The sequence below is a fragment of the Sinocyclocheilus anshuiensis genome, unplaced genomic scaffold (genome assembly GCF_001515605.1).
Source record: "Sinocyclocheilus anshuiensis isolate Anshui unplaced genomic scaffold, SAMN03320099.WGS_v1.1 scaffold2468, whole genome shotgun sequence".
NCBI lineage: Eukaryota > Metazoa > Chordata > Actinopteri > Cypriniformes > Cyprinidae > Sinocyclocheilus > Sinocyclocheilus anshuiensis.
Window position 1 is genome coordinate 2,302 of NW_015547755.1, and position 18,019 is coordinate 20,320.

An 18,019-nucleotide genomic window follows, 5' to 3' on the forward strand; every position below is an offset into this window, starting at 1 on the left:
CAGCTCCCGCGTCTCACACACACGAGCGCGACTTTAGCACTAGATTTAGCAACTTTCAGACCCTTTTAGCGGCTTTTTTCCATCGAATATTCATACTGACAAACCTAGCGACTTTTTTGGATAAACTTTTAGCTATGGTTCAGTTGGAAGATTTCTCCAGTGCTGTCCCGCAGACGCGAGGTCTGACTTTCCCGCAGAAGTGTCGCCTCTCTCGGCGTCTGTTCTGTGCAGTGAGCGGCAGAGAAGCAGCGCATTCAGTTGGCCGCACCGCAGCCAACTCGTCAATAAATGAGTACAAAACAGCGTTTCCTAGCATCTGTCGCTTAACTGATTGTTTTGAATTATAAATATGAGCATAGTTCGTCTATTAATATCACATGCACTTTTTTGTTTGTTGTTTTTTTTAGTTTGTTACTCAGACGCAGGCAGTGCGCTGCATGAGACAAAAAAGTAATATAGCCAAAACAACCGCATAGCCGCTCTTTAGTGTAGATGCATGTTGATTTTATCAGACGATGCCGCAATTATAAATGAGTGACTCCTGGTTAACATGTATTAAAAGGGGTCGTGTTTAGTCACTATTTAGTGTGGTATTTTTTGACAATATTCACTCATCATGACAGTAAAATAGGGCATTCTAAGTCAATATACTGCAATATTTCCTCTCTCAATCAGTACAAAATATGGTTAACACCCAGTCATGCATGAAAAAAAAATACCATCATGTACCATGAAACCGGTATAATTTTGAAAAATACCGTGATATACATTTTTGGTCATACCGCCCAGCACTAATTTAGACAACAAACTCGCATTCACAACTGAGGTCAAACATGATTCTTTTACATCGGAGCAGAAGGTTCACAATCAGAATCAGTGTGATATGTACAGTAACTAAACATTTAGACTCACTCTTCATATTTGACGTGGTAAATGATCTCCTCTTCCCCATCTGTGCCTCCGTCTTCATCCGAACACTTTGTCGTTTTTGTCACATTGATGATCTGCGCCTCGAACCAGGCACCCATGTTTAAGTCTCGAGCGTCCACGAACTCATTTACCTGAAAAAACGTTTACAAATTACATTTACTATCTGATAGGCAGCAAGACGTTTGTAGTGGAATCGATATGATGCAAATCGAATGCAACAATCTGCAAAAAAAATTAAGTTTGAGCAATTAAGTCATTATGTAAGTTGTCGCATTTGCTTTTTTTGTTAAGTGAATGAAACAACTTGTGTAAAAAGTGACTTCACAAACATTAAACATTAGTTTGGATACATTAGAATGGTTTTACAAATGCTTTACGACTGATTTACACAAATATGACGATTTAGAAATTATTTTAGAGCCTAGTGTAACAAAAAACACTATTTAAATATCTTTAAAATATTTCAATACAGAAAAATTGCTCTCGTTTCTTTTTTGTAAATCACTTTGGATAAAAGCATCTGCTAAATGTACTGTATAATTGTAAATATAACAAACAAAACTTAACTGTAAAAACTACAATATTAAAATGATTTGTTCATTTTACAAAGTGTTTGTTACGCTTTGTTGATATACGTATAAATATCTAATATATTTAGATATTACAAACAAAACATTCACTATTACAAAAAAAAAGTGTTCATTACACCATTAAAATCATTACGTTTGTAGATCATTTAGAAATGCAAGACGAACTTAGCAAGCAAAACGTCGAAACGAAACGGCCAACAAGATGTTTATAGTGAAATCAACACAATTTATAATATGCTCACTGAATGCAATAATTTGCGCAAGAATAGTTTCATGTGCAATTAACGCGACAACTTATGTACAAAGTGATTTTACAAACATTAGTTCTTGCAAAAAAAACTAACAAAAAAAAAACAGTTTTACAAAATGCTTAACCAATTTACACAAATTTACCAATAGAGAAAAGAGCTAGTGTAACAAAAAAATATATATAATTATTTAAATATCTTTTATATATATATATATATATATTCCAAACAAAACATTTTAACAGTATTATACAAAAATTATAAAGCTAATTGAAATGAACTTGTTTATTATATAATTGAAATCACTTGAGGCCAACGAGATGTTTATAGTGGAATCGACACAATTTTTAACTCAATTTGTCTATCAGACGTGACACGGTTTCTAATAAATCAATGGTTTTGTCACCTTGTAAAAGCCAAAGCCAGGGTCGATGAGGTCCGGCGTGTCGGTCTGGCCCGAGGTCCCGGCGCTCTGGCCGTCGCTCTCGCCGTGCGTGGAGCTCTTATCCGACTCGCTCTGGGCCGATCCGCAGCCGGAGTCCGAGTCGGACAGCTCGGCCTCTTTGTCCTTCGGCAGCGGCGCCTGACGCACCAGAAGCTGCACGATGTCGTTTAACCCGACGTTATAGTCGAAGAGTGTGTGACTGTCTTCCATCTAATCAAGGCCAAAGACAACTTTATAACAACAACACACAAAATAATGGTTCATTTTTTATCACCTCACCAATTTAAAGGGTTAGTTCACCCCAAAATGAAAATTCTATGATTAATTACTCACCCTCATGTCGTTCCAAACCTTAGTAAGGACATCAGTAAAACAGTCCGTGTGATATCAGTGGCTCAACTTCAATTTTGCGAAGCTATGAGAATACTTTGAGCGCAAAGAAAACACAAATAACAATTTAACAATTCTTCTCCCCCGAGTTACGTCTTCTGCCATTTTAGAGAGTATCACAACACATACGCACGCTTTCCCCTAAGCATAAACAATGCTGATTAGCAGATTACATTCATGCGCGCACTTACTCCCCCGAACATAAACAACGCTGATTACACTCTTGGGCACTCTCCAAAATGGCAGAAGACGTAACTCGGGGGAGAAGAATTGTTAAATTGTTATTTGTGTTTTCTTTGCGCTCAAAGTATTCTCATAGCTTCGCAAAATTGAAGTTGAGCCACTGATATCACACGGACTGTTTTACTGATGTCCTTACTACGTTTCTGGACCAAAATTCTATCATTAATTACTCACCCTCATGTCGTTCCAAACCCGTAAGACCTTCGTTCATCTTCGGGACACAAATTAAGATATTTCTGATGAAATGTGAGCGCTCTCAGACCCTGCATAGACAGCAACACTACTGAAACGTTCCCAGGTCCAGAAACGTAGTAAGGACATCAGTAAAACAGTCCGTGTGATATCAGTGGCTCAACTTCAATTTTGCGAAGCTATGAGAATACTTTGAGCGCAAAGAAAACACAAATAACAATTTAACAATTCTTCTCCCCCGAGTTACGTCTTCTGCCATTTTAGAGAGTATCACAACACATACGCACGCTTTCCCCTAAGCGTAAACAACGCTGATTATGCAGATTACGGTCATGCGCGCGATTTCTCCCCCGAACGTAAACAACCCTGATTACGTCGATTACGCTCTTGGGTACTCGACAAAATGGCGGAAGACGTAACTCAGGGGAGAAGAATTGTTAAATAAATTGTTATTTTTGTTTTCTTCGCGCTCAAAAAGTATTCTCGTAGCTTCGCAAAACTGAAGTTGAGCCACTGATGTCACACGGACTGTTTTACCTTGTTCTTACTACGTTTCTGGACCTGGGAACATTTCAGTTGCGTTGCTGTCTATGCAGGGTCTGAGAGCGCTCACATTTCATCAGAAATATCTTAATTTGTGTTCTGAAGATGAAAGAAGGTCTTACGGGTTTGGAACGACATGAGGGTGAGTAATTAATGACAGAATTTTCATTTTGGGGTGAACTAGCCCTTTAAGCCAGATAAACCCAATCCCTGCCCACATTAGAGAAGTAAAATGGATTTTGAATGCCTCACGTCACCTGTTTGCCCCTGTAAAAGAGTCGCTGCCTCTGGGGTTCGACGTTGAAGAGCTCTGCGATCTTCACGCGCAGCTCGTCCACCTTGGTGAGCTTGGACAAGGAGTCGACCCGATGGGTCTCCTTGCCATCCATAGTGCGCACCTGGATCCACATGTCGGCAAACCTGCAACGAGCGACGTCAGCGAGTGAGATTGTTTCCCGCCTTGCTTTTTATAGTTCAGACAATGGCTTCGAGCCAAGACCTTCAAACGAGCAGGAAAAAGGTGTTCATTTCACAGTGACGTGAGCGACACGGGCAGCTTTTTCCTCATTCATCTCCTCCGGCACTTTTAGGGTTGATACTCTGAGAAGCTGCTTTAAAGCAATCTGTTTCTTTACAACTTTATGTAGAGTTGTGTTACCTTTACAAAAAAAATCACGCATTAGCATGATATAGTGATGCTAACGAATGGTAAAACCTAAGGTACTTTCCTTTCTAAGCATTTCAACACCATTTGACCAATATTTTCCATTAGTTTTCCAATTTACAGGTTTTCCATGAATGTCCGAACGTGGAGTATGTATATGAGACTAAATGATTACAATATTTATATACAATGGTATTACAAACATACGCCAAAGAACACTAATGTAAAGCATGGCTTTACCAAGGTATATGCCTAAAAAAAAAATTTGGTTTTACCATGGTACGTGCCCAAAAAACACAGCTTTATTATGGTATATGCCCAAAAAACATGGTATTACCAAAGTACATGCCAAAAAACATGGTATTACCGAAGTACATGCCAAAAAACATGGTATTACCATGGCGCATGCCCAAAAAACATGGCTTTAGCATGGCACGTGCCCAAAAAACATGGTATTACCATGGTGCATGCCCAAAAAACATGGTATTATCAAGGTATGTGCCCAAAAAACATGGTATTACCATGGTGCATGCCCAAAAAACATGGTATTATCAAGGTATGTGCCCAAAAAACATGGTATTACCATGGTGCATGCCCAAAAAACATGGTTTTACCAAGGTATGTGCCCAAAAACATGGTATTACCAAGATATGTGCCCAAAACACATAGTATTACCAAGGTATGTGCCCAAAAACATGGTATTACCAAGGTATGTGCCCAAAAACATGGTATTACCAAGGTATACAAACCATGGTATCACCATGCTACATGTCAAGATTCAATTTCAACTTGGCGTGAGAACTTATTCGCCATACCTACGGGTGAAGTAGTGTATAATAGCGTTAAAAAAAAAAACCTTGTTGACATCTCAGCTCTCCAAACCACGCCTGTTATTGGCGGAAATAGACGGAAACGCCCCCTAACGGCACTCAATGGCACTGCAGTGGGTGCAAAAACATGGTATTACCAAGATATGTGCCCAAAACACATAGTATTACCAAGGTATGTGCCCAAAAACATGGTATTACCAAGGTATGTGCCCAAAAAACATGCCATTACCAATGGTACAAACCATGGTATCACCATGCTACATGTCAAGATTCAATTTCAACTTGGCGTGAGAACTTATTCGCCATACCTACGGGTGAAGTAGTGTATAATAGCGTTAAAAAAAAAAACCTTGTTGACATCTCAGCTCTCCAAACCACGCCTGTTATTGGCGGAAATAGACGGAAACGCCCCCTAACGGCACTCAATGGCACTGCAGTGGGTGCAATAACATCCGTCTTTATGTTGTCGACTTTAAACCAACAACAGGAAGCTGGAATGAGACTTGAACTTCAGATATGAGTCTATTTGAGGTTTATTTGTAGAAATCAGTCAGTTCAAACGGGAATGAACGCAAATCGCGTTGATTTAATTAAGGGGTTGTGTGCTGGTCATGATGTGGGTGGTCTTGAATCAAAAACAGACACTTAAATGACAAATATAAACTAGGACCAATTGAAAATGAGTGGAATTACAAAATATTTATCATTTTAATTACATAATGAGTTTATGTAAAACAAACCCATCCAGAATTCCTACATTACTCAAGTTACACCTTCACACACACTTTCCTGTCCGTTATTGTCATGTTTTGAACTGTTGTGCACAAATACGCGTATTTATTTCAGACTTAAAGACATTAATAACAAATGTAATTGCAAAAAAAATCGCATTAACCTCACAATTAGACTTAATTTCAGGGTATTTGGCCAATATAAAATAAATTCAAAGACAAAGTCAAAGACAGAAAAGTGTGAAAAGCGCTAAATATTATATAAATATTAACATGCACACATTAAACATGCGAGTTTATTCATATTTAGATAGTAAAATAAGGCGCGTCCGCACGGTTTCATAGACAATACCTTTAAATAAAAACCGAAACTAGTTTTAAAAACACAAAGACAGAAAAGTGTGAAAAGCGCTAAATATTATATAAATATTAACATGCACACATTAAACATGCGAGTTTATTCATATTTGGATAGTAAAATAAGGCGCGTCCGCACGGTTTCATAGACAATACCTTTAAATAAAAACCGAAACTAGTTTTAAAAACGGATCTTTACCTGTAGTCTTCCTCTTGGGAATAGAAGACGTGATTTTAATTCAATAAACGCGCTAAAAGTGTGAAAACGTTGCACTTTTGTTACAGTTCAACCCCGTCGCGAAAAGCAATGAAATTGGGGCTCGAATCAATAAAAGTGTTCAACCACCGCAGGCACGGCAGGCCGCTGATTGGCGGAGCGGAGTTCCGAGCCGCTCGCTGATTGGTCGGGCCGCGCGTCACTTACGCACGTTGCCGGAGCTTAGGCTCAGCGCGCGAAACCCTGCTCTCGTTGTCGCACATGCTCGGCTCTGCTGTAATCTCGCGAAATTTGGCGGTATATTACATAATAAAAGCACACGTTAAAAGAATCTCTTATTTTTAATTAATATATAATTAGCATGTGTTTACTAAATTTAAGCAAAATAAAATATTTCAGTATATACTGAACGTCAAGTGATTAATACGTAAACGATTAATTTATTTAATTAATTAGATAAACGTTGCTCTTAATGTTGAATCTTAATGTTAACTATTTTTAATAATTTTTAAAAAACTATGTTTCAGATATGGATATTAAAATCACACGTGAAAAAGTCACGGTTATTTTCTATTATTAATTTATTATTTACTTAGCAAAATATGAAGTAATTGCAGGAGCATATGGGATATAAACAGTATAAAATAATTTAAATGAAAAACACAATGAGTCATATTTATTTTAAAACTAACGTAAAGGAAAGACAGTTTTATTAAAGACATGTACTATTGTTAAATTGTCTGAGTGGTTGGAAACAAAAACTGTAATGCCTGCCTTTGACTATCACATTGTTAAATTTGGTGTCTTTATGCAAAACAAAGAGATTGAATTTCAGTGCAATAATATGTTGATTGTAGCCAAGTTTTATATACATAAATGTAGATTTGTTTAAGTTTCTCCTTGTTTTGAGGAATTTAAAAATTATTTTAGAATTTTGTTTCAATCAATAAAACGAAGAGTGCCTTAAAACTCTAAACTTCTGGCAACATACTTGGATTATAATTTGTTTATAATTTGCTTTACATGTTTTGGTATTATTTTAACTTTTATTTTATTTTATTAACTTGTGTTTATGATATGCTGCTTGGATATATTGTTAATGTGGTTACCAATGGAATGATGATAATGCCTGCGTGTCTGACTGTTATTTGAAGGTTTAATAAAGTGATTAAACAAAAAAAAGAATAAATAAATAAATAAAAACTTTTCCCAGTCAATTTTAGTGCCATCTTCTGGTCACCTTAAGTCCTACAGAAGTCCTACAGAAGTCCACAGAGTTTCACTTCTTCCGCATTACAAGAGAAAGCAAAAAGACAAACATTCAGTCTTGGGAACATTTAGGTGTCACTTAATACTTGAGATACAAAACAAATGGTATCTAAATCAGTCTTTATGTCTGACAGTCCGTCCATTTTGCGCCGTTTATTCTGTGAAGGTCTCAAAGTCTGTTTCTGTTTCCCAGTTCCTGCTTCTGGATGAATGCAGAACTATCACAAAGGTAAGACCCACGTTTTTTGTGCTTCTGTGTAATGTTTATAAAATACATATGAATGATGTCGTATTTATTTATACATTATGTGGTCAAAGTCACGTCTGACAGTCATTTCAGACTTCGCTCTTTGAAGAAAACAGTCGATGAGTCATTAAACACATCAATATTACATTTTATTATTCATACACCATTCATGATCTAGTCCACGAACCCCGCTAACAGGGAACGTTTTAAGAACGTAGGCTGTAACGTTCTGGTAAGGTTCTCTCGAAGTTACGAACAAAAGTGCTGCTAGTAACGTTAATATAGAACGCTCGATCAAAGTGCTGCTAATAATGTTCTCAAAACGTTCGCACAAAAACAAAGCAGAATATTTTCTAAAACATTTTAGTTGGATATTCCTCTGATATTTTTAAATGTTACTACTTGCTTCAAAGAACGTTCAAAAGTAACGTTTCCGTAATGTTCGCAAAATTCTAAAACTGAATGTTCCCTTAACGTTTGCATAAAACGTTTTTAAAACATTTTTAAAAAACAACGTTTTGAACGTGCATAAAAGTAACATTTCCATTTTTTACAAAATGATAAAACTGTTCCCGTTCACATAACCAGGATTTTTTTTTTAAAGCATTTAAAATTTTTTATATTTTGAACGTTTAGCGAACATCCAGTAGTAACGTTTCCATAATGTTTGCAAGATGATCATATGTAATGTTTCTTTAACGTTTGTATAACCAGGAAAAAAAAAAAGTTTTTACAACTTTTTTAAAAACTGGACGTTTTGAAAGTTCCGAGAACATTCAGAAATAATGTATTATTAACTTAATGGGAACGTTAGCATGAGAACATATGAAGAGTTAATTTGCAAAAACCGATAAACGCCGTGTTTAAAAAAAAAAATGAACTGACTGCCGTGCGTTATTCTCCACATATAGCACGTTCTGAACCCTAAACACATTTTGTCCCATGTCTAGGCATCGCAAGTTCACGTTTTACCGTAGAAATTGACAAGCACCCTTGTTGTTTGTAAACACAACTAGATAAGTCTAAAATAAGTTTAGCGAATCGGCACGCAGTATTCAGGTCAGGTGACAAGGTTGCTAGCCACTTCGTAAAGACGCGCTCGCTGAGAGGAGTTCCGTCTAAAGGAGTTTTGTCAAAGCTGACTCAAACGAGGATGGATCATTTCAACGAACTTGATGAACCTGTGATATCTTCTTCACGGCGTAAAAGGAAAATAAAAGTAAATAAAAGAGTTATCTGTTTTTGCAAATGAACTCTTCATATTTTTGTTAGCTGGGGAAATATTGTAATCGTCTCATAACTTTCACTTTTTCTTTCAGCATTCAGAAGCTCAAGCGCATCTAAGTGACTTCAGATTGAATGGAATGGCTTGAACATGTCATATGAGAGCACATATTCACGTATGATCATCCGTACTTGCGTAAACAATGGCAGACGGTGGAGTAGAGCTTATGGATCAAGGATTTGCGAATCTTGCCAAGGCATTTGAGATCCTTTCCCAGGCTGGGCAGGAACGATGGGTCAGCCTGACGTTAAAAATGGACCGCAGGCGGGCGGAGGAATTGGTGAATGCCATGTGCTTGATTCTCCTGAAGAGGATTGGAGAGGCGCACGCTAAGCTAACGGCTAACAGCGACAGCAGCATTGGAAAATACTTGGCCGAAATGGTCAAAATGCACGGAGAACGTGTCAACAGTAGCCACATTGGCGGTTTTAAGTCAACAGATATCAATACGTTATTGGATATCGCCAGAGTTTTCGCCGTTTTGGTGCAGGAGAGATTGTGCGACAAATCGCTACGAGATCAAGCATACCGCGAGGCTCTTGCGTCGAGCAGAATGGCTGGTTTGCTATCTTTAGACGTCGAGGAGGAAGTAAAGCAAGTCTGCGGGCCTGACATTATCAATGAATCCAACACTGAACGTCCTACTGAAACGTACAATTTGACGTCTCTAGAGCGAAACGAAAGCCCTCCATCATCTCAGCAATCAAGTTCGCGCTATAGTCTCGAAATTAGCTTGGCAACAGCTACAGAATCCAATATGGAACAATCAAAGCCGATGAGTCTACGAACGCCAACAGATAGCGAAACTACAACCAGTCAAGACCAACTACGACATCGTCTTAATAAATCAGCTAATATTTGCGCAAAGAACCAGCTACCGACAGCGGACGTCAATGGCTCGACAAAGTCGAAGCAGTGTCTAGACCACAACGGAAGCTCCCAACTTGTGACATCCAAAAACACGAATCTCGATTTTTCGTCCACCCCAAACGATGGCGACAAACTTCGAGCTCAGCCACTAAACGCTACAGATCACAAACCGACAACTCAACCTGACAGTTTTCGCTCTCCCGAACCGAGCCAAAGCGACGTCGAAGAAACTTTTTACGACTTTGTGATCCTACACGAAGCCGAAGACGCAGACGAGGCGCAAAGACTCAGGGACAAACTTGAGAGTATCATCCGTGGAGTCGGCGCGACATTTTCCGATGAATTCGCGCAACCTGGAAAGTCGACGTTGCGATGTATGGAGGACGCCATCGAGAATTCGGCATTCACGCTGTTGCTGCTCACCCAGAACTTCAACTCCAACCTCAGCGTGACCAGCGCCGATTCGGCGATCGTGAATTCGCTGGAAAACCACCACAAAATGAACTCTGTAATTCCGCTACTACCTCGCAAGAACTGTTTGTCGCGCAAAAGTTTTCCGTTGGTGCTTCAGACGAAGGTTCCTCTCGATGAAAGCAGCAGAATGTTCGAACGCAATGCCCAAAAGGCCATCGCACGGGAAAAAGTGGCAATCCAAAAGACGGTTTGGATGACCAAACAGCGTCGTAAGAAACTAGTCGAGGAACAGAAGAGACTACAAGAGGAGAACGCCATAAAAGCGGAGCTACGACGAGAGGAGGAAAAATTAGCGCGGCTGAGACTAGAAAGCGAAATTCAGCAAAATAACATGTTTTGTGTTGCATCTGCACCAATGCATCCACCTCCGGCACATGGGCCGATGCATTCGCAACATGGCGCATTGCAGCAGCAGCAACCATCGTGCATCCACATCGAGAACGCGCAGAACGTTATGATCGGAAATCACTCAACGATGAATATTGACCATGCTAAAAACTCGGCCGATGAGTTTGATTTTTAAACCTGGTGTTTAAAGTGTTTTTTCACTAAAATAGGTGTTGTGAGAAATCACGTGTGTTTCTGAGAAAGTACTGTTGTTTTAGCAAATCAGGTTTGCTGACATCTGGTTGGCTGATGAGTTTTTGGGGGCGGGGTTTGGAGAATGCCTGATGGTCAACTACATCTACCAAAAAGTACAAGAAAAAGTGTTTCGTATCATTGTATTAATTTCAACATTAGGGCTGTCGGTATGTTTTATGGTGGTTTATGGGTCTTTTTTTTTTTTTTTTTTTTTGTCTAAGCTTCATTTCCATGTTCGACATAATTCATATGGTTATTACAATTAATTTTTGCTTTAAAGATCATAAAGTTGATAAAGAAAGAAAAATGTCAACTGAGAGCAAAACAGTGTTACTGTGAGGTAAAAGGTTGTTTTAGTAAAATAAATAAAATCATATGACAGCAAGGAAAATGTTTACACTTTTTCCGTTTGTATGATTTACGGTTAAGTTTTCTCATGACAAACTATGCTAAATTATTCTGTATTACTCTGCAAATTACTGTGGGGGAATTTCTTAATTTCTGAATAAACAATAAGCCTGTATAAAAAAAAATGTGCGTTTAGTGGATTTCTATATGAGCATGTAAAAAATATATTTGTGGAATGACATATTAATTGATTAACTTACTATCTTTGACAAAAATTAACAAACCAATAAACTAAAAAAAAAATCTGTAAAAGAAATAAGAATTGTTTTAAGAAATATCTGTTCATATAAAAGATAACAATTGAGTAAACGATTCGTGAAAAGAAACCAGCATATAATATTCAAAACATACTTCGTGAGACGTCAGAGATCAGGCGTCTGTTCATTGGCTGCTCCCTGACGTTGCTCCTCCCCCGGAATTGCGTCACACGGTCACCAGCCAAACAGGTCACTCGCAGCGCTTCCAAGATGGCAGCCTCCTTGTGTCAGTGTTACCAGGTGAGTTTCTAATTGTAAGCGTTTTTTTAAGCGCTCATCAACAGCGCGATTAATATGTGCGTGCTAAGCACAGTGTTCGCGATTACAGCAGCACGAGCCCAAGCTTGGCTCACCAGAACCGCGCGTGTTTAATGCAGAAATGTGATTAGATTGATCAGGCATGCTTATGGAACATGATTCTGGCCTTAATGTAAATGTAAATATTGCAATAACATAACAAACGAAGCTCTTAAATCATGTTACTTGAGTACAAATCACAAAAAAATACTGAGCAGAAATTGATTATTGTGTTCAGACCACTTAACCATAAAGTACCATGGTTTTACCATGCTTTTTGGACATGTACCATAGAAACACTAAAGGTATCCTTTGGGGAAGCATGGCAGATTTATGAAATGTGATTTATGTATGTGTAATATCTTGTTTGTAAGTGACATCAGTACCTGAGCATGTTTATCTGTGACCATAATTGTGGAAATACTGTATTATTATGCATGTGTTTCTCCTCAGCTGTGTGTCAGCAGAAGTTCTGCACTTATAGTCGCTCGTCAGTGTGCATCATTATACGACAGAGCTCATGTGTACAGGATATGTGGCCCAGTGGCCGCTATAGCGCAGGTGAGTGTCGCACGTCATTGGTTTTTTGTGAAAAGTGTGATTTGACAGTGTTTTTCACATGCGTGTGATGTGCAGGCGAGGTTTATGTCCTCCGGTGGCAGTCGGAAGGGCTTTCTGGGAGAGTTTCTGGACAATCTCAAGCAGGAACTGAGCAAGAACAAGGAGATGAAGGAGAACATCCAGAAGTTTCGCGAGGAGGCCAGAAAGCTTGAGGAGTCGGAAGCACTCAAGCAAGCCAGGAGGAAATACGTACGGATTTTTCATGTCTAACATGATTCTAAAATAGCCAAACACATTATTTCTCCACTGTGAAATTGTGTTTTTTTTGTTTGGTGTCTTCCAGCAAACCATCGAGTCCGAAACAGTTAAAACTTCTGAAGTGTTGAAGAAAACACTCGGGACGATATCAGAGACGGTGAAGGAGGGGAGTGTAATTAACGCTGGTCACATCTCGACGTGCAGTTTTTCTCATTTCAGAGCACATTTATGTTTATGTATTCATTAGACGTGCAGCGATTTGCATAAGTGCTGAACATTATGTTTCTGCAGAGTGTTTGCGCTGCAGTATTGCCATGTTCTGCGAAGGATTACGTTGCAAAATTATTTCTTGGATTTTGTTCTGATTTTATGTGGAAAACAGGCAAAAATATATATATATTTTTTTATGCACTCGATTGATTTTTCATGCACTCAATGGTCAAGTCAGTGTTTGTTTGTTTGTTTGTTTGTTTGTATCACTGAGATACTATTATAGTTTTATTAATATTTAAACCAGTTTGTATTTTTATATTTTCCATTTTAATTTTAGTTCAATTTTAAGTAGTTTTGTTGTGTTTTTGTCATGTTTTTTTTTTATATATCTCTATATAGTTTTAGTTATTTTAGTATATCAAGTCAAACGATTAAAATTAGAATTTTTTTCCCTTGACAACTAGCGGAAATAAAAATATTTTTATATTGAAGATTTATTTCAATTTACTTTTATTTTGAGTAACATTATTTTAATTAGTAACCCTGGGTCAATTTTGAGAATTGGTCTATTTTGCAAAATACTGACACTTTTTGTAATTGTTTATTTTATGGCACTTTATCTATTTGCGTCTGTAGATTTCAATTGCAGTACATATCTTAAAAGTCAATTTCTTCAAAATTAGTTTTTTTTCTCTCTCAAATTCAGTGGCACTTAAATGCACAAAATGTAACGATTTTATTCCCAACTGTATTCCGAAGGTTTTTACTGTGGTGTTTTTTTAATTTCTGATCTATGGAGTGATAAAAAAGTAAAAAACTTTGACTCTAATAAGTCAACAAAAATGAAACACAAATTTTGAATCCGGCTTTACAGATTTCTGTGCTGGAAATGTTTGCAAATTAGTTTCATATTTAATTAGGTAATGCCTCATGTACATATTTAAACATAATATTTAAAAAAAAAAAGAAATTGTTAATGTAATCAATCAACTGGGGAAGTATGGTGATATCTCTAAAATGTTTAAACTGCAGTGATTTGCAAAACTGATCAATGTTGTTGTCATCAATGTGTTATTACATTATTGTAACATTCTGCAAAGCATTATATTTATAATACATGTATAAAATATTTTAGGAGGTGATTCATGCTGATTTTCTCCTCAGGGTTTGGGAGAGGTCGGCCGTTCGGACATCGGAAAGAAAATCAAAGAAGGCGTGGGGGAAGCGGCCAAACAGTCGGCAGAGACCGTGTCTAAAGGTGGAGAAAAACTGGGAAAGACCGGAGCCTTTCGGGCGATATCGCAGGTCCTTATCATGATATTGAGTCTTCAAATCAAAGACATGCTGTTTATATCATAAGTGATGAATTATATGTGACCCTGGACCACAAAACCAGTCTTAAGTGTCAATTTTTTTAAATTGAGATGTATGCATCATGTGTATGCTGTGAAAGTGGCATATAAATGAACTGAATGGATCAGTAGTTTCAGCTCTCGTTGTTTTCAGGGCGTGGAGAGCGTCAGGAAAGAGATTGGTGACCTTGGACAGATCGGCCCGTACCGGCCGCCCTCCAGACTGAGGAAGAGGAGCGATTTCTCATCGAAGGCAGGAGGCACAGAAGCCAAAGTCTTCGAGGCCAATGAGTAGGTCACCTCAAGGCCTAATGTTATGATGAGATCATATATATATATGTTTTTTAATGAAGAATGTATATTGTTGCATATTAAATGTAAAAATTACTTTTTTTCATTTCATTATTTTTTTTCTATTTTTTACAATGGAATTATAAATGTATATATTTTTCATATTTAAAAAAAAATATTATTTTATATATATATATATTTTTTTATTATATATTTTTTGTTTGTTGGGCTACATAATGTATAGTTCAGCAGTAAAATATTATACATAATATTAAATAGTTAGAATTAATATTTACCTATATTTAATACAATTATTGTAAATAATATATAATGATATATGTATGTGTATTAATTAATAACTATTTTAATTCATATTAATAACAGACTTTTAATAAATATTGTGTATTGTCATATTAAATAGCAAATTACATTTCATTTTTGTGTGTGGGGCTATATATAATTAAAATGTTACAGACAATGTTTATAAATAGTTATAATTATTAATATTTAGTTGTTTAATAATATTAAATGTATAGATAAAACATTGATTAATAATAGATGTTAATTTTTTATGGGTGGTGAGATATTAATTGACAAACCTTAATATGTAATTATTTTCTATATTTTTTCCCTGCATTTCATTAATAGTTTATAATAACAAATATACAAACATATTTAAGATAAATTTGGGATTACATAGAAAAAAATTATCCATCAATATGAACTATAGAGCATCTGAATAATTTTAAAACATTTAATCAGTAATGATGTTTTAATGTAGTGTTTTCTGTGTCTTTAAAGGGAGGCGATGGGTGTCGTGCTTCACAAGGACTCTAAATGGTATCAGCAGTGGAAGGACTTCAAAGACAACAATGTTGTTTTTAACAGTGAGTTTAACTGAAATGCTCATGTTTGATCAATAGATGGCGCTGTGCTGCAGGCACATGTTCACAGCTGCTCAGTGACTGCTGATGTTAGTTGTGTTGAAGAGTTCACTGCATCAATTAGAGGCTCGTTAAGTGCAGTGATAATGAGGCTCAGAGACTGTTTTCTCTTCACTAAAGGCTGTGTGTTGCCCGAAGCATGATGTGACATGTTTGTTTTAGCGTTGGATTGTTGTACTGAGACAACGACTCACAATATGTGCTGCGTTATTATCCTGAGTCATTCCATGTGCTTTCCTCCTCCCAGGGTTTTTTGAGATGAAGATGAAGTACGATGAGAGTGACAACGCCTTCATCAGAGCGTCCCGCGCCGTCACTGACAAAATGACTGACATCATCGGTAAAAACACCACTGCATTTCTGCTTACCTTTGATAGATAGATAGATAGATAGATAGATAGATAAACGATAGATAGATAGATAGATAGATAAACAACGATAGATAGATAGATAGATAGATAGATAGATAGATAGATAGATAGATAGATAGATAGATAGATAGATAGATAGATAGATAGATAGATAGATAGATAGATAGATAGATAGATAGATAGATAGATAGATAGATAGATAGATAGATAGATAGATAGATAGATAGATAGATAGATAGATAGATAGATAGATAGATAGATAGATAGATAGATAGATAGATAGATAGATAGATAGATAGATAGATAGATAGATAGATAGATAGATAGATAGATAGATAGATAGATAGATAGATAGATAGATAGATAGATAGATAGATAGATAGATAGATAGATAGATAGATAGATAGATAGATAGATAGATAGATAGATAGATAGATAGATAGATAGATAGATAGATAGATAGATAGATAGATAGATAGATAGATAGATAGATAGATAGATAGATAGATAGATAGATAGATAGATAGATAGATAGATAGATAGATAAACAATGATAGATAGATAGATAAACAACGATAGATAGATAGATAAACAATGATAGATAGATAAACAACGATAGATAGATAGATAGATAAACAATGATAGATAGATAGATAGATAAACGATAGATAGATAGATAGATAAACGATAGATAGATAGATAGATAGATAGATAGATAGATAGATGGACAAACAGATGAATCATCATTGTGTTTTCTGCTCTTCTCAGGTGGCTTGTTCTCCAAAACCGAGATGTCTGAGGTTCTGACCGAGATCCTGAAGGTGGATCCGAAATTCGACAAGGACTCCTTCCTGAAGCAGTGCGAGCGTGACATCATTCCCAACATCCTGGAGGTGAGACACCAAACTCCCAGCATGCTTCGCTCTGAAACGCCAAAAACAACCGCTGAACATTCGCTCTGTTTGCAGGCCATGATCCAGGGAGAGCTGGAGGTCCTGAAGGACTGGTGCTACGAGGCCGTGAGTGTCCCGCAAGCCAGCTCTGCTACTACAGATTCTGGTGTTAAATTTGATGGTCTAACTCTGGTTTTTCACTGGTTCTGCTTGCAGACGTACAGTCGGCTGGCTCACCCCATCCAGCAGGCCAAAGCCATGGGTCTCCAGTTTCACTCCAAGATCCTGGACATCGATAACATTGACGTAAGACCCGTCTGCATAACATCCATCTGCTGCATCCTAATGACCCAGTAACTCCATCATTGCGTCCTGATGCACGTATAATGCAGAATAATGGGATATCAGAACGTCTGAATTTCATTATAGTATCATTGTCTTCTTCTCCAGATGTATAAAGTAACTCGTTTCGGTTGTTTCTTTGCTGTAGTTGGCGATGGGGAAGATGATGGAGCAAGGTCCCGTTCTCATCATCACCTTCCAGGCTCAGCTGGTGATGGTCATCCGTAACGTGAAGGGTGAAGTGGTGGAGGGAGACCCGGTGAGCATTAGCGGATGTGAATCAGTGGCGTGAGTCACCTCTGGAGCCGCCGTGACTGCGTGGTTCGCAGAAATCAGCGCATATAAATCTGTTGAAAGGCCAAATGTAACGGCACACCAGGGATGTGTCTGTGTTAAGAGTTTGTAGTTAATTATCGCTGCCCGCCGCCCCCGAGTCGCTGGATATTAGAAACGCTGTTTTATTTCACACGGCTGAAGGAGCTGTCATGTGTTTGATTAAATCTGACCGGCTAAAAGCTCATTTTCAGTTTCTGAATAAAGATTCTCCTGCAAAATGTCTGATTCTCATTAGCTGTTGGGTGAATCTCATGTAACCGGTCCATTTCATATTTAACCCTAAACTCCAAAGAAAACATACAAGACAAGATAAAACCAAACCAAACCTTTTTTAGGACGATTTTTAGTTATTTTTTTACTTTTTTAAAAATTAAGCAAATTTCCTAATA

At 37.3% G+C, this 18,019-nt stretch overlaps 3 protein-coding genes across 7 annotated transcripts in view; 2 read left to right on the forward strand and 1 right to left on the reverse strand.

The window, feature by feature from the left end:
* LOC107704488 (E3 ubiquitin-protein ligase UHRF1-like) overlaps positions 1 to 6,492 on the reverse strand; it is a gene marked incomplete at its 3' end in the record, with an annotated part of 7,795 nt that extends 1,303 nt beyond the window's left edge. The window contains exons 1-4 of the mRNA XM_016507417.1: positions 6,363 to 6,492; positions 3,839 to 4,001; positions 2,175 to 2,423; positions 913 to 1,061 (exon numbers count right to left, since the gene is read on the reverse strand). Coding sequence (XP_016362903.1) covers positions 913 to 1,061; positions 2,175 to 2,423; positions 3,839 to 3,991 — 551 coding nt within the window. The remainder of the gene's footprint in view (positions 1 to 912; positions 1,062 to 2,174; positions 2,424 to 3,838; positions 4,002 to 6,362) is intronic.
* Positions 6,493 to 7,643: 1,151 nt separating this feature from the next.
* LOC107704493 (TIR domain-containing adapter molecule 1-like) lies at positions 7,644 to 11,614 on the forward strand. Of its 2 annotated transcripts, XM_016507425.1 has the most exons (3): positions 7,644 to 7,754; positions 7,843 to 7,878; positions 9,216 to 11,614. In XM_016507425.1, the coding sequence occupies exon 3, from the start codon at positions 9,324 to 9,326 to the stop codon at positions 11,046 to 11,048; it is 1,725 nt and encodes a 574-aa protein (XP_016362911.1). In that variant the 5' UTR covers positions 7,644 to 7,754; positions 7,843 to 7,878; positions 9,216 to 9,323; the 3' UTR covers positions 11,049 to 11,614. The 2 variants fall into 2 exon arrangements, with proteins under 2 accessions (XP_016362911.1, XP_016362910.1); XM_016507424.1 differs by having other exon boundaries at positions 7,644 to 7,878.
* A 325-nt stretch (positions 11,615 to 11,939) lies between these two features.
* Positions 11,940 to 18,019, forward strand: part of LOC107704494 (mitochondrial import inner membrane translocase subunit TIM44-like) — a 7,504-nt gene continuing 1,424 nt past the window's right edge. The window contains exons 1-12 of one of the 4 annotated variants that reach the window (XM_016507427.1): positions 11,940 to 12,012; positions 12,523 to 12,630; positions 12,706 to 12,879; positions 12,974 to 13,054; positions 14,266 to 14,406; positions 14,608 to 14,744; positions 15,546 to 15,631; positions 15,936 to 16,028; positions 16,828 to 16,952; positions 17,028 to 17,078; positions 17,169 to 17,258; positions 17,443 to 17,553. In XM_016507427.1, the coding sequence (XP_016362913.1) occupies positions 11,983 to 12,012; positions 12,523 to 12,630; positions 12,706 to 12,879; positions 12,974 to 13,054; positions 14,266 to 14,406; positions 14,608 to 14,744; positions 15,546 to 15,631; positions 15,936 to 16,028; positions 16,828 to 16,952; positions 17,028 to 17,078; positions 17,169 to 17,258; positions 17,443 to 17,553 (1,227 nt within the window). In that variant the 5' untranslated portion in view covers positions 11,940 to 11,982. Of the gene's footprint in view, positions 12,013 to 12,055; positions 12,209 to 12,371; positions 12,410 to 12,522; positions 12,631 to 12,705; positions 12,880 to 12,973; positions 13,055 to 14,265; positions 14,407 to 14,607; positions 14,745 to 15,545; positions 15,632 to 15,935; positions 16,029 to 16,827; positions 16,953 to 17,027; positions 17,079 to 17,168; positions 17,259 to 17,442; positions 17,570 to 18,019 lie in introns of those variants that run through there. The other 3 variants (XM_016507426.1, XM_016507428.1, XM_016507429.1) reach the window with 3 other exon arrangements.

Coding starts and splice junctions, on each gene's coding strand:
- LOC107704493 (XM_016507424.1), top strand. CDS start 9,324: ATGGCAGACGGTGGAGTAGAGCTTATGGATCAAGGATTTGCGAATCTT.